The following is a 16563-nucleotide window of genomic DNA, read 5'->3' on the forward strand; positions in this document are numbered from 1 at the left end:
TTGTGCCATTCATGGTTGTAGTGGCATCTTCAGTTTCATGCATTCAATTTGATCAGTTCCAGAATTGTTTAATTATTTTTATTTTACTAAAATATGAAGGGTTAAATGATTAGAATTTGACATTTGGACACTGTTAAAAATCTAATTGTCCAAATACAGGTGTTAGCTTTTAGTGTGTGCACAATAGTGAGAGTACAGCATGGTCCAGTTCACTTCATATTCTGGTTCATTTTCCATAAAAAATTAAATGCTGTGGGGTTAATCGTTTTTACAGTGGGGTGTAATGACCCTCACAGTAAGCTCTGTGCTTACTTTGTCATGATGTGAGCTGTTTGCAGTGTCTTTAGGTCAGTTTGTCCCTTGCCAGACCCCTGTTTCAGAAGCGCAGTACAGAGGGTCTGGTAACACTGGAATGTATTGGCAGCCTCTAGGCACTGGGCTGCAAGTGTGGAAAAACACTAAGATCATTGCCTGTGGCTAACGCTGCTCCAACAGCAAGGCACCCAGGACAGCATTACCTTTCCACGATTGAGGGCCCAGTACACAGAGCATTTAGACTTCCACTGGGGCAGGAGGCTTTCAATTAGAAGGTGAGATATTTTCTCAGCTGAAAAAGCCTCTTGGGCAAATGCATTTAGCAGACACAAATTTAGCATTCTTGAAAGCCTGTATGACTAATTCCTCCGTTTTCTACAAAGATATTTTAGATTAAATTGACTTAAAATTTATTTATTTATTTTTTTCTATTTTCATACGTATCTAAATATATATATTTTTTTTCAGTACATAAATCATCTAGAAATCTACACAGGGTTTGGTCTACACTGGGCACTTCCCCCGACCCACTAGGGATATGCAGGGCAGTGACAATGGAAGATCACAGAGGGTTAGCCACGTGGGAAAGGCCAGTGTATTTTGGTTTCCGTGCTTATATAGCAAACGCCCAAGTCAAACCAGCTGTTTAAGAAGTGTGAACTGAACCTTGTGATGTGGCAGTCACGAACATTTTAAGCACGTGGCTTGCGCCTACATACTCATTTAAGCGAGCTAGTTTCCAGTTATTTTAATTATTTTTAAACATGTAACAATATCGCAGTCTGGCGCAGCACACGCGAGCTATTAAAGAGATTAAAATATTGATTACATTTCGAAAGGAGAGTTTTGGAAGGCAGTGTGGGCTTGTGAATAGCATTCCGCCAAGAGGTTCAAAGGCCTTGGAGAAAGGCAGTGTCTGGCTTAGTTTAATATAATCATCACAAATTAGCCATCCCGGTTCCTCTTGGCTACATTTAACCTTGCTGTGCGTTATTGTATAAATCTGGGGAGGCCATCTGCAGAGGCGTATCAGCTTATTAGTGATGGTCATTTCAACACTGGCTCACTCCCTGCTTGTTACCCTGCAGACAGTTCTATAAACGCCCCTTCTGTTGCATAAGTAATCCTCCCACCGTTCTTGCAGAAGGGGAGATTGTCAAAATCTTTTAAAGCTGCTGTCTGCAGGATGCTGGCAAAGTCAGGAGAAACGCGAGCCCACGTCAGGTGTCGTTTCTGTTTGTTTTGCATTGTTTTTTTTCTGCTGAGTTCGTATATCGCTGCCAAATCTCCAGACTTTCAGCGTTTGGAGATTTGGAGATGTGTCCCATGAAAAAGTAATTTTTTTGACCACTGTTTCCAATTCACATGCTTTCACAGCAATTCTATGGGCAGCCGTTTTCACGCTCACACTTCATGTTGTTTCAGTTTAATATGCCTTGTCGGTTAACCTGCTGAAAGTTGGGGTTTTTGGGTCTTGACCCCTGTGTTACTTTTATACAAAGCATACACAAAACCCCACAATTTTCCTGTCCTAATTATGTTCTCAACTGGAGAAACCTGCATCAGTGATGTAACAGATCTTGCTCCGCTGCTCTCGAGAAATTAGGTCAGAAGAAATAAAGTATCAAGAATAATCTGCGCTGGCAAATTTAAGTAGCCCCAAGTAAACAATGATGGTTATGAGCCTTGAATCATTGTCAGTCCCAACAAGCAGTGCTTACAGGAATGCATATAGAATCACAACCTCATGCATACACCCACACACACGCGCACATACACACACACGCTCAAGACTTCACAGCACAATTAATTTATGGCTTTAGGGCGAAGATATTAAAGCAAAGAAAATATTGTCTTGTCCACAATTTCGAAACCCATTATGGAAACTGATAGCAAAATATAACTATGTAACAAAACCGATAATGTCACTCGATATCCCCAAAATGTGCCATTTTCTGCCGTTTGAAAATCGAGTTTTGATGCAGCATTGGTCTTTTTTTTTCATTAATAAAACATACAAACACAGAACATAACGTATATATAATTCAAACTGTTTCATTACCTCCCTTAGAAGGAGGAAAATAAATATTTGCAGGGTAAAAATGACTTCAGTTTATTTTTTTCTGCATGCATATTGAAATATTTTTCTTTTTAGAATCTACATATTTATATCTGTCTATCTAGACACAAAACTGCAGCCTCATAGCCTCAAACCTGAAAAACAGCTACCACTGCACTGTCAACAGGGTGTGTCACTGAGTCACGGAATGTCAAGCTTGCTGGAATTTTACTAGGCCCATGCTTATTTAACATAATATAAGTATCTTTTATGCAATGTTTATTCATAATTTTTCTGGCATTTTGTATTTTTTGACTTTAATATCCACCATTCTTTAGACAGTTCAAATAACCTCCTCCCCTCCCTCTAGACTTCCTCATTAAAGTCAGATATTTGAGGACCTGTATTCAAGCCTAAAGACTCCCACCACAAGAATTAGAGGTGCTCAGTACTAAAGCTCTTATTAAGCACATGTCTGTTTACACAACTGTAAACTTAATGATTAAATACATGGAATTAATGAGGCATTATTATGAGTAATCCGAGAGGCTAAGGTATTACTATAAATCTATTATCTGCCACTCTAAAGGCATTAGAACCGTTCCATATCTTATCTTAAGACAATATAGCTTAGGTTAGGTTTTAAAAAAAAACCAAACATACAAATTCAATCGTCCACACTGTGGCCAGGGATTTTGGTATAAGTGCTGTACTGTCAAACCAAGCATAGTCCAGGTGTGACATGCTGCCCCGTCAAGGGACTGTCAACAAATTCCAAGCACGATGAGCAGGAGTAGAATGATCTACTAGTAAGCAAGTCAGGTAGAGAAACAAACTAATGTGGTCTAAAATAAAGCAGATCATTTACAAATGTTATACTGGAGTAATACAGTTTTAATAAATGTGCTGGGTTTTTTTTTGTTTTTTTGTGTGCTGACAAGCTCCACGACAAGTTGTACAGGTCCATATGCTCCATCTTAGAGGTCAAAGCATGTTACTGGCTGCAGACCATGTCAGTCAATAGGAGAAGCAGCTGATTGGTTAATGACTGGGAAGGAGGTGTCGAAGGGGAGGGGACTATTTCACCGTCCAGGAGTGCCTGAAATTAGCGACCGCAAACAGAGAATCCTGTAGCCTATTGTAGCACCAGATATCATTTTTAAAATAAAAAATACATTTTATTAGCCACTTCAAGCCAAACTGGGTAAATTTGGTATTTCAGTGAATTCCAGTCTGTTGAGGGCTATTTTGAGACCATCAACTCACCAATCAAAAAGGGCATTTTATTTTTTTCCTCTGCTGTGCCACCTTGCCTTCCCTAGTACTGTTTTGTTGAAATAACCACCAAAATCCTCCCTTCGCTTAACTACAAATCAACCAAGCTTATGGACTGTAAACAAATAATCAATGAATCAGTGTAGTGTTTCTTTCCATCATGCTTGCAGCCGTCTCTTCAGCGTCTGGGGTCTCTTACATTAACAGTGTAGACAGCTCATTTTGCTAGCTGGTGACATTTCTTTTTAAAGTATGGAATCAACACCAGACTTCAGAGTGATACTTGTGCCGGGTAACAGCTTGTCACTTGTCATCACCTCGCTTGTCAGTCGTGTTCTTTTCTCTGTAGACGAAGTAGCTTAAAGAACGGACCCTCTTTTAAAAGAAGGGGCATTTGTGAACCATCGTTCACGCAGTTATGTGTGAGGATTGCTCGTTCCGCCTTCGCTGGATCCTGTTCAAGTGTGACCTGGCTTGCAGTCATGGCAAAAACACCTGCTTGTGAAAATCTAAAAATGTTCCAGGACCTCCGGTTACAGAGAAGGTGTAGCCCAGCGATTAGGGGTGAGGACTGGGAGCCAGGAAGCCCTGGGTTCAAACCCAGGCTCAGCCACTGACTGGTTTGCTGTGTGCCCTTGGGAGCTATTTGAACTCCTTCTTTGACCTCATTCCAAGCCATATAACCACAAAGGCAAGCTTTGGCTAGAAAAGGGATGCAACTTAATGGGACTTTATTTGTGACAACCCTACATTGACATCCTGTGAGAGCAACCATCAAACCCTGGTGTTCCTTGCATTTCCACTGCAGTTCAGTGCTTTGTCGTGAGGCCCCAACAATGTTACAAGGATCGGTTAAGGTGAAAAAACAAAATTTATAAAAGTCCTATTGGCTGTAACTTATATTAACTTTTGGGATATCCCTAACTAATCTGTCTTAGGCACAGAACTGGCCATTTCACAGCGGGGTCTTGTCGGACAGCTGTGAGGTTTTTAGACCTTACAACCCCTATTCAATCATAAGACCCAACGCTGTTGGATTTTTGATAGCCGGCTTTTAAAATGGACAGAAGCTTGATGGTGTGTAAGATGATGGCTGCAGAGGCCTGGGACATCTGGAAAGCATAAAACAGTACACACCATAACCTGATCACAGAAAGCAAGCAGGGAGCATACTGAGCAGGGAGTAACACAAGATGGATTTCTCCAGGAACTGCCAAGGGCAGCTGTTTTCTATAACAGTATTTTTTCACCACCCAACAAAGAGAGTCAGCTCCACACCATTTAAGATCAAGGTGGTACAACAAAGAGTTGCAATAAATTGCTCTGGTTAATTAGTCACTCAATGAATCACTGAATTCACAGCCATCCCCATTAACACCCATGCTGAATGCTGCTAATCCAGTACAATCCACAGCTCAAGTATTTATGGATAGTATATCCACGTTAAGTAACCATTTACACTCTTTAATTGAAGTGTTAGTGACAAAGTGCTGCAAAACCATACTGATAAAAGGCAACGATTCCCTCACTTGTTGATCGCTCATTCTTAATGTCTGCAGTGTATTAGGCTCCAAAGAACAGGGTTATGGTGAAGGAGGAGTTTAAAGTAACTCGGAATGAAAAGGGAGGAGTGTATAGAATTCTAGAAGTTGTAATGCATTCTGTGGCAAAAATTATAATTTTCGCATTCATTCCTGTAACAGAATTTATAAATGACTCAGTCAGTGGCAAAGGAGAACCAGTGCATAAATGATGTCTGAAATAAAACACACATTCTGCTGCACTGCGTTTCTTGTCTGTCATCAAAATTCGATTCGGTTTCAGGTTTATATCACTACCGATTACTGGTTACTGAGCTATGCTTTTTTTGGGGGGGTAGTATTGCAATGCTCCAGTGCGATTTTAAAGTTTGATTGAAGTGTCCTACCTTGGCTGCTGGCTGGTTTGCCCTTGTTGATCTGCTTGAGTCGTTTCTGGTGAGACTTGCCGTTGTAGTGGATCTGGGCCTGGGCCGGGGAGTTCAGCTGGATGTTACACACCTCACAGAGGGTGTAGGTCTGATGCTTCTTTTCCCTCTTAGCTCGCTGCTCCGAAGAGGCTGGGTGTGGCTCTGAGACGTTCATCAGGTCTGAGGAGGCCCCCGACAGGCTATTCTCCCCCAGTGGCACGGGGCTCAAGGGCCGCTTCATTCCTTTGAAAAAACAAGAACGAATACAGAAATAAAAAGGTTCAGTTCTTAGTCTCCAGTTCTGCCTTTAAGACATATTTATCAGCAGGTATAAAACAAATCCATTCCTTAATGGGTTGATTTCAAAACAAGAAAAGCTGCCCTTTCCTCACCTTTACAACGGAGTACACATCAATGGCAATTACATTCCTCATTTTAAAAGCCAATTGGAAGCAATTTACCTCTCATTCAGGGCGCTGACATTTCTAACTCCGTGCTGCCAATGAGAATTTTTGGTACAGCAGTACAAATGTCAGCACAATAAATAAAAATAAATAAATAAATAAATAAATATAACAAGATGCAAGAGCAGTGCACACACATATGCAAAGACCTCATAATCTCAGACTACATGCATCTATAGATTACAAATTTGTATAAATTCAGCAGTTTATGGGATTACAACCAAATGCAATCTGAAAGTTCAAGGCAGCTATAATGTTCACCATGGAGACAGACATGCTCAATTAGTGCATACAGTTTCACTTGTGATCTGTACTTTAATTGCCAACCTGTCGCCTGGAGATGCAGTTCATACAGGTTGCCTCAAGGTGTCAGCGTTTCATCCGTTTAAAGCAGTGGTAGGCAATTGTGGTCCTGGAGAGCTGGTGTCCCTGCTGGTTTGTGTTCCAACTGTACCCTGAATTACTTAATTGGACCAATTAAGTGCTTATTAGAAGCTTAATTGGTCCAATTAATTAATTTAGGGTATCGTTGGAACAAAAGCCAGGAGGGACACCGGAATTGCCCACCCCTGGTGAAGGCCTCATGCACGGAGCAACTCTTTCTCAACTAACAATACAAGTTTTAATAAAAGCCAACCGGTTTAATAAGTAAATTATTTTATGTGGGGAAATGTTTGTGAATTCTACATTTAAAACATGAGCACAGTCTTGCACACAAAATAAGAAGCTTACACAAAGTCACACAAAAGGAATATTGGTATATCAAAAACATAATTTGGGAATACAAATCAACAGCTGTTTTTAAAGATTTCCTGATGCAGGGAGAAGCATGATTACTGAAGAGGGTTTTTCAAATGTGGGCTACATCATTTTCAATTATAATTGTATTATCAAAAGCCCATTGTGTGCTAGAGAGGCTAAGGGATTCTGAGAAACTGCTTCTAGCCCCTGGCTCGCTAATAAGCGGATATTTTGCATAAACCATGTGATTGACCGAAATTGAGGCCAGGTGTCCAGTTTGTTACACCACACAGAGGGATGACGTAGGCTAGTCACTGTGCTGTTTCTAGGAAGATTAGAATAAAAAAAAAAAAATTAAAAACTGCAGATTGAAGGCATATCGCAAGCAGTTTACTGAGAAACATCTTTAAAACCGGACATAATCTGTAACAGCACTGAAATGGGAGAATTGTCACATTGTCATATTGTTTATTACATGCCAGTGGTTAATCTTTTTATGCACCCTGGCAAGTCTATGAAAGGAAAAAGCAAGTATCACCTAAATTCTATCATTTTGAGGCTATTCTTGAAGTGCTACAATTATTCTTCACGCCAGCTAGACTAGATGCTGACTAGAAACACAATGGCGCCATCTAGGTCTAAACACCAGGATTGCAGCCAAAGCTTTTCACAGCTTTCCATTATAACACATGCTGAAGAAATGTTTACATGGTCGTGCCTTTACTAGGAGAGTGACTCAGGGATCCCTGACTTTAAGCTGACACTGTAAATCTGAGGCTGTGAGGCCATAATAACTTTGGGAACGGCAAACGGCCATTGGGTTCATCAAGGCTTGTCCCTTGTTAGCTCCCCTTTTGCTCTTCTCTCTGTGCTAAATATGAAGCAGTGTCTTGGGTAAACTTTATCTGTACCCTGTATGATTTTAAAAACTGCAATCAAACAAGTCTCCTCTTTCCTTTGTTTCTGGGCTGAAGAGATTTAATTATTTTAATCTGTCCTCATACACAGCTCATGTTATGCCATATAGGGTATGCATCTGTTTATTATAGTACAGACAAATGAATATCAATGCATGGCCTGAGTGAGGTTTACAGCAATACATCAAGTCCATTTAATCAATAATAGAGACATCACAGGAATCTGACAGCACTACCGAAGGTGACAGCTCACAAGAAAAATGACCAGCTGTCCTTCATCGTTATGTAATGATGGCTGAATCAGTACATTCTCACAGGGTTTTCATGTTGTTAGTTATTCTTTTTAGAGTCGTTTTCTTGTGCAAGGCAGCAAATCGAGTTATCAGAGACAGGAGTTTTGAAAACAGATTTGAAACTAGCTGGGGTAAAAAAAAATTTATATCATTCTGCATGTTAAAAACCTGCAATGGTAGTTTGTTACAATAAAAAAAAAAACTACTTTTTTCAACCCTTGTTATGCAGAGTAGTTTAGGTAGTTTTTATAATAAATAAAAAAACACAAAGATTAACTGCAGTAAACTATCCAATACGACAAACTCCAGCAAGGCAAAAAATAAAATTAACATTCAGAGAATGATAAAGCAAATGAACATGTACTGAATTAATTGAGTGGGCTTATATGGCATCTCCCTTACTTGGGGTAGTATACAGTATTTCGCTTTTGCTTTGTCAGGACATCACAGAGCACAAGGTAGGTATTTTACAGCTCGGATGCTGAGAATCTTAGCAGTATTGATCAGTGGATGTAATGGCTAGTAAAATGCATGATTTCCTGTTAATGTGCAGTGAACAAGACAGAGTCAATGACATCTTGAGTGCTGTTGCATGGATTGCAATGGGGAAGCTGGGTCAATTTGGAGTTTAATTCCAGCGATTAGGTTTGCAGTGATTTCCGGTTTGCAAAAAATAGAAACAAACACACACGACGCTGACACTGTGAAAGACCAGCCAGAAGCTGGCAGCAGATTTTTCTTGACGCACAAAGGTCATTTCAGCCTGGACAAATTTAAACATTAAAAAAATATATATTTTTAGGACGAAGAGTTTTAGCAGTGGTATTCCAATGGTATGAACATAAATAATTCGCAGTCCCATTGGACACTGTGCTACCATACCAGGACCACTGTGAAATACTATATGCTCCAAATCCACTGGGTTTGCCATTGCTGGTAATGCTAGCTCCGCTATTGATACTGTACAAAATATAAACACAATTAATAACACCGCTGTAGAAATAGGTTTTGCAATGACTATGTTACTTGAAATATTTGCAGCGCCTTTACAAGAACATCCTGGAAGGTGATCAGTTTCAGTAATCTCTCTTCAATGCTTCTAAACTACAGGCCTGCGAGAATGCTCTCCACAATGACGACAGGAACGCTAGATTAATCCAGGGTCTCTCTGCAGCAATTGTTATCACTTGCTTCAGATGAGGGAATATAGACCAGGGATTAGCCTATAATGGGATTTCAAAAACAGGTGTCCTTTTTTTTATACAGATGACTTAATGCGTAATCTGTTCATTCATTAACGAAGTGGTCTCCTGATCTTAGCCGTCTGTTTTAGGCTGCAGTTGAACGTATCTTTTGAAAGGGATGCTCTGTCTGGCAGGGATGTAATAAAAGGAGCAGGGTTTAATTTGTGCTGGATCAGATCTGCTGCCTTTATGTCTGACTGGTGAGAATGTTACAGTTTGCAAATGATAAACAGAACGTAAAATAAATAATAATAATAATAATAATAATAATAATAATAATAATAATAATAATAATGTGTTGCAGACAAGAATTCAATATACATGTACAATAAAAAAATTATTTCTTGTTCCATGAATTGAATGACAACCATCCCCTGTAATTATATATTTTAGCATGCGACATCTATGAGCAAGAAAATTACTAGTTTTGTTATAACGACTACAGCAAAACGGTAAAAAAAAATAACGCTCTTAACAACAATTGTGTCGTCGCTCCTGTTCAGCGGATGTGTAAACCCTGGTATTGTTCAAAGCTGAAGATTATGTTAAAACACAGCTAGGTAAAGGTTGACATGCAGCTACCGACACCAGCAATAAGGTCCCGGACCTTTTTGTTTGCACATTAACCCCTGAAAAGGAGCAAGAAAAGATCCCTGTGGTGCTAAACAGTAGCTTCAGAGATGTGTCAAAGAAGAAATTTACTGTATTAGAAATGACAAGTTGAGCAAGGTGGTGAAAGCTGTTCCCAAGCCATGGGTAGAAAACAGATACTCAAACGTTATGTATTAGTCCCAATATGTAAGTTCTTTATTTGACCTACAGAGAGCGGCAGACAAGACCTACAGTAAACCCAATTAACATCAAATATGGTTTATCTAGCATTTTTATGGGGCTTTAGCATTGCACATGCAGATAATTTATGAACAAGATCGAGAGCAGCCTGGTCATAAATAACCCATTATTATAAGAATCCGCGGTGTCAACACGGGCCAGCAGAGGCATGGCCGCTATGGAGGGTTTTCTGGGCCAGTGTCACCTATCCTTTTCATTGTGGTCACAGGGACCCCATCCATCACAGCTTGATCCCCTGCTGAAAGGACCCTTAACCTGCCTTTCAGATTCTCTGAACATTTTTTTTTTTTTACAATTGATGGGCCATGGCTCCCTTCCACCGGCTCAAAATAGGATTTTACATGTGTAACCTGACACCCCCTGGTCCCACACACCCTGTGGACGCCTGGTCTAAGCGTTGACTTAGAGGCCCACTCTTGCCCGCACCAAAGTCATTTTTTAAAATCTCCCCCCTGAAATGAAACCCGGATTCCTCTAGGAGGATGGCAAGGCCCATTTGAAAAGTCCAGAAGACCCTGCTGTCTGTTACCACAACAATGACCTTCAGACCATCCTCTAAACCAAGCAGCCAGAAATAGTTTGTCTTCCACTTGAAATAAACTTGGTGACTCCTCAGTTAGTTAGCCTGCCTGCCTATATCGCTCATTCTCTGGGTCTAGCCCTCTTTACCCAAGAACCGTTGGATGCCTCTTTAGCTAAGTAATTATCGTTCCACATAATTTGTTACACTCTATTAATTCAAGTTGTCTCAATCAGTTTTTTGGAAGACGTAAATTCTCCGGGCTGGCAGGAACTTTCAAAGTGGAAATTTCAACGCAGTGGTTTTTTTTTGGCCAGGATGACTTTCAAAATACTTCCAATTATCTACAATCAAGTATGGCTGTTTTTTTAGGTTTTATTTCACCTGAACAATTTGTTCTTGATTTCCTGATATTACAACATTGTGCTGCCATTTTGTACCTAATTATCCATTTTGCTTTCATATTTTTTTTTTATTAACTACATCACATTTACTTAAAACAACACAACAACTTAGCCAATGCCTAAAGAAATGTTACTCCACCTAATTTACATGATTCAGTAGTTCGACCAAAAACACTGGTGGATTGATTGCCACTCTCTAACCCTAGTTAGAGAGTAATTTTGAATCTGCATGCCATTTTTCACTTAGAAAAAGAAATAAAACGCTTTTCCTTTGGGAAGGAAAACTACATTTTAGTTGATCTGTACTTCAAATGACCTCACAGCATATCTTACTCAAACTGTATATTTATCAACCCTATTCCAAAATGCTGACAAGATGTTCACACTGAAATCCAACTGAAGTTCCTTAAATGCTCTGGTTTATCCAGTATTTGCGTATGAAATTTGTACACAGAACCTGCAACATGCAGTGGGAAATCCCAATTTTCTTTAAAAGCCCAAAGCAACTGTACCATTACCTGCAGTTAAGAAGTAAACATAGACCCAGAATGCATTGGGGTATAAGTTGAAAAGCCTGAACTGTCCCACACTGTAACACTTTACATTAAGTATCTCTAACTTCTGTGTGTTTTTTTTTCTGAGTTTACTTAAATGCTGTGGATGGGAGAAGTGTGTCCCGACATAAACTAACTTCTATCAGCTAAATACCTGTCGTGGTCGCAAAGAGAACAGAGCCCAGGGACTAGTAACACTCTGAGCTGCAAATAGAAAATCTGAGTTTGGCTCCATCAACAGCACAGCTCTGAACTTACAGCTGTGGAGCAGGCTTTTAAATGCCATGAGTCCTGCCGCAAGGAGATCCCAGAAGGTCCCTCATAAATACCGCCGTCGCTTCGTTAAACATCTCAATCATAAAACAGGGACAGAATGCTATAAACATTACAGCATCCAGCTCAGCCATCGTCACAGTCTTATCCCATTAGCTTCAAGTCAAAGCCGTACTGACGCAAATATCTTCGACAGCCAGCCGCTAGGGGCGGTCTTGACCAATTAGGATAATTTCCTACCCAAGTTCCTGAGATGCCGTCAGTAGCATTCGGATTCAGCTGCCTGCTTTTGAATGATTAGTGCGATCACAACCAGCATGCCGTATATAGATTCTGATAGTCGATTAATGACCGCTTGAAGTTTCATTATTAGATGGCGACTGCTTCTGAAGACAGCGATAATGCCTTTACCAATTCAACTTAATGTCTAAGTTGAACTGGTAAAGATTAGTTTACTGCGCTAAAGCACAACCGTGGGCTGTGTATGATGTACAGGGCTGGAAAAAAAGATTGTTATTCAGTTGCTTATTGAGTCATTCTTATCGGTTTTACTGTCAGCTAAACCCGATTCCAGGAGTGAAAAGCTACCAATGAGTTCACAGCAAAATCTTGACTTACTCAAACTGCGCTGCAACGATGTTTCTAATTTGATTGCTCAGTTGCTCGTCTTTTTGACATTACTATTTACAGTAGCAGGGTGGTGCTAATAAGACTGGCACTGTTTAGATCATTAAAATAGCTTCCCTTATTTGTTGGTGCCATTAAAAAAAGAAAAAAAAAGTATTTTAATGGTTTAAACAGCAGCACTATATAGATCAATGGTTCCCCAGAGTCCATTCTCTACCTAACAGCTTTTTAACAAGTCAGGTTCATTCTGATAGGGTTTCTAAATTTAGCACCAAAGAGGCAATTGCTTTCTCTGTGTTTCCAGGCTTGGAACAATGCAGCGATGGCCCGCTGCCGTGCTTCAGTGGGAATTTAACGACAGGATAAAGTAGATTTTCGATCACACAACCTGATCTCACCCATTAACTTAAAGCTGTCACACTAAGATGATTTAAACTGCTGTTTCATTCCTCCTTTTAGGATTTTAATAGCGCTAATGCACCAGTACAGGGTCTGCGCTCTGCACATACAAGGTATCTTGGCACAAACTGAAATAAATGTGCCAGACACATTCTGAGAGCCTGACAGCTTTATTATATGCTGCCATACTGCCATATTCGGCACAACTAGATTGATTTCTCCTGCTAACAAACATTCAGCAATTATATTTTCTGGAAGGTTTTCTCATGGGTTTGTGTTCAGTGTTCTGTTTGTGCTTTAAAAGGAATTTCACAGAAGTAAGTAGTAATTTTACCGAAAGTGGCTATGTTCTTAACTCTGCTTAGTGTAACAACTTTTTTTTAGAATGCTCTCGTTGTTTCCATCTGAAACTATGGTGACAGGTAGGATGTGAATGTTTGTTGCACAGGAAGTGAATCTACAATGGAAGGATAAATGGGTTCACCCAATTCAAAGTACAAAATACAATTTGGAAAATGAAACTTGGACTTGCAAGAAAGAGTTATACCTCAATTTATTTTAAGTTACTTAATTATTTTAGGAAACAAAACTACTGGGGTTAAACATGCACTCAGCATATGTGTGTTTTGGTGAATGAGCTTTGGCTAAGGGCACAGACAACTTGCTGGGTAAATACTGTAGACCCTCACCTGGTCCTCAAAGGCTTTTCCAAATAATACGATTGACCCTTAGCAAGTTCAGTTGAAATCGGACTGGACTAAAGAGCTGGACTGGAATAGCCCTCAAGGACTGAGGACCTCAGGAAACGGCTACAGTAAACATTAATGGATATTTACCCTCTCATGTACAGAACTGCTATCGTGGGTTACAGTAAATGAATGCACTTTCTAAGAAACTGATTACGGGTGTACCGTTCACTATATTCTACTCCCTTGATGGACTGCAACAGGGTGGCTTCACTGGAATTAGAAGACTGGAATGAGAGATTTCCAGCAGCAGCATGTTTGAACTCATGCTGCTGCTGGAAATCTCTCATTTCAATGCTCACCCAGGCTCAGGCTTATACAGCACTTGTGTGACCCCATAAAACCTGTCAACAGCAGGAACGACCCCTGAAAGAGACCAGCAGGCCAATTTCTCTGGACCCCCACAGGCAGAGGCTAACAGAGAGAGAGAGAGAGAGAGAGAGAGAGAGAGAGAGAGAGAGAGAGAGAGAGACAGACTGCCTGTCCTCTCCCTGCCTTATCTCCTGTCTTTTGGATGTGCTCCATTGCCTTTCCATTTCTCAGCTCTATCATCAGCAGCACTTGGATAAAAAAAAAAAAAAAAAAAAAAAAAAAGCATTATGCACTAGAATTTTAAACAGCCCCGCTTCCCCGAATCAGCTTTCTGGAATTTCCATCTGGTTGTTTGCAGTGTCAAATTAAACAGCATCTTTAGATATCGGCGTGAAGATTAACCGTTTGAAGACTCTGCTATTTTTTTTTTAAATCAATCATTTACGTCGGGTGGCATGTGGTAGATTCAACACACCCATGAACATATTGTAGGGCAGCTTCCATTACAAACATCTGCCAGGGGATAGCGTTTATCTTCCTCCACACCTATTAAAAAGCACCCCCCGCTTTGTTCCCGGATATGTTAACATTGACGGGGGTGTTATTAGAAGTGCGATGCTGATGATTAGCCCGTAAGGAGAGGGGTGAAATAAATATTTCAGAGGCTGCAACGCCTCCCGTTGTTGTCCGGGGGTGGGGGTGGGGGGGGTGGGGTCCAGTATCGAGTTTGTTCCTTACACTACAAAGCACGCTAAACGCTCTCCCTCTGAAAGCCATGCTTACCACGTTGGTAACAACCAACATGATGGTTGTTAATGTACATTGAATCAAAGGCTGTCCCTAGGGTGCTGTTAGAGACTGCCATGCTGTGATTGAGTGTGTGAATCTTTGCTGACAGGTCCATCTGTACTGCACTGCATTAACTGAGAACACTGTACCGAACAGCCCTGAACTGCTTGAAGGACCCAGAGGAATAAATAAATAAATAAATAAATCACAAACCAATTTTTACTCCAAAGTGCCGCTAGCACCGTTTTTTCTTATGTAACAAAAAGTAGAGATAAACAACTTAAGAATCCTGGTGAACCCTTGAATTAAATTCCACAGTTGTATAATCAATGTTCTATAACCTCAATAGGTTTCTTTCAGAAAACAATTGGTGCCAATGACACTTTGGTGGAAATGGGCTTGTGAATTTCCTACCGTACCACTGGGATTTAATCTATAACGTAGCATTCAAGAGAACATTACTTCCAGTCAATCAGTGTCATCACACATTAAACTCAGAAACATCTAGACTTATGGAAGTTTGAAAGTATATGAAATGAGAAAGAAACAGGCATACAAGAATGCCAGTAGACAATCCCATTTAGCAAAGTGATGGTTCAGGCAGGAAACTCACTTTTAACCTTAGATCAAATCATGTAAACATCAAGCATATTTTAGGTGCTTCCAATACCAAAACAAATCGTCAGTTGAATAGCTGGTATCTTATTTTTCTTACAATAAGCAATACATCCAATGATCTGCAAGGAAGGGATTTATATCTTCCCTCAGTCCATTGTCTCTGCTGTGTGTCTGAGTTCACCTCCTTCTCTCTAGCCTCCACTTGTTTTTTGGCTTCTTCTAACGGGGCGGCAGGGGGGGGGGCGCTATCCTGCCCCCCTGCCCGTGGCTTCCCTATGCTCAGCCTCTCAGCTTATCTGGAAATTAATTTATGGACAGGGGTACCTCGAAAGGCGAGGCCAAAGGCCAAAGAATGTAGTGTAAAAATATGTATAATGTAGTAATGTTGTCTAGTGTGAGCTTTAAAAAATAATCAGACTGAACAGTTATACTTGCAGCATGGGAGGCTACGCAATACATGTTCTACTACTGTTTAAGAAGCAGGATTGTAGAACCTTTTCTGGCATTTTTATATTATTTAGACAGAAACACACTAAAGACACTGTAGCTTTTTAAAACTTGCTACAGAAAGAGTCTGACTTTAGAGCAGATGCTATTAATATTGTAGCGTGCATGGGGGAAGGCAGCAGCAGGGCTGGTAGGTGACGCAATCACATACAAAGACATAAGTGGACATAAGCCGATATACGCTCCGGAGGCGGCTCTTTTGTACAGTGGTATGGACGCTATGCTTCAGTGCAAGAGGTCCCCGGTTCGCGCCCGCCCTCCACCTGTGTGTGGATTGCCTCACCCTGTGTGATGCGCCTCTCTGCGGGAAGCGAGATCGCTACAATATCAATCAACTGACCCCATAAATTTGTTGTTACTTAGGTAACATTTTACAGGAAACACTTATGTTGCTGATCTATTTTTTTTTTAATTATATGGGCTTTTAAAAGGCAGTGGGCAACTGTTTGACAGCAAGCAATAAGAATGAGTCACAGAGTTTATTATGAGAACTCATCAGTCATTTACATTCAAACCTACCCACAGTACACCAGTGAAGCTCATCTCACATGCCGTTACTAGTTGGAATCGTTGAAATTCTACACTTGGGAATGCACCCTTTTAATACCCATCCACAGTGGTTTCAATTGTTTCAGCTCTCGTATTTGCCAGGGAAACGCTTTGTTTTGTTTGCCACTGTTTGACAGGGTGACAGTTTTGTCTCGAA

The 16563-nt window shown here is 40.4% G+C and overlaps 1 protein-coding gene across 2 annotated transcripts in view; it reads right to left on the minus strand.

Moving 5' to 3' along the window:
- The window catches only part of LOC121301983 (zinc finger protein 385C-like), a 111272-nt gene that overhangs the window by 69421 nt on the left and 25288 nt on the right, over window positions 1–16563 (minus strand). For both annotated transcript variants that reach the window (XM_041231740.1, XM_041231739.1), the window contains exon 2: window positions 5577–5840. In XM_041231740.1, coding sequence (XP_041087674.1) covers window positions 5577–5840 — 264 coding nt within the window. The remainder of the gene's footprint in view (window positions 1–5576; window positions 5841–16563) is intronic.

This window comes from Polyodon spathula, chromosome 28 (genome assembly GCF_017654505.1).
Source record: "Polyodon spathula isolate WHYD16114869_AA chromosome 28, ASM1765450v1, whole genome shotgun sequence".
Taxonomy (NCBI): domain Eukaryota; kingdom Metazoa; phylum Chordata; class Actinopteri; order Acipenseriformes; family Polyodontidae; genus Polyodon; species Polyodon spathula.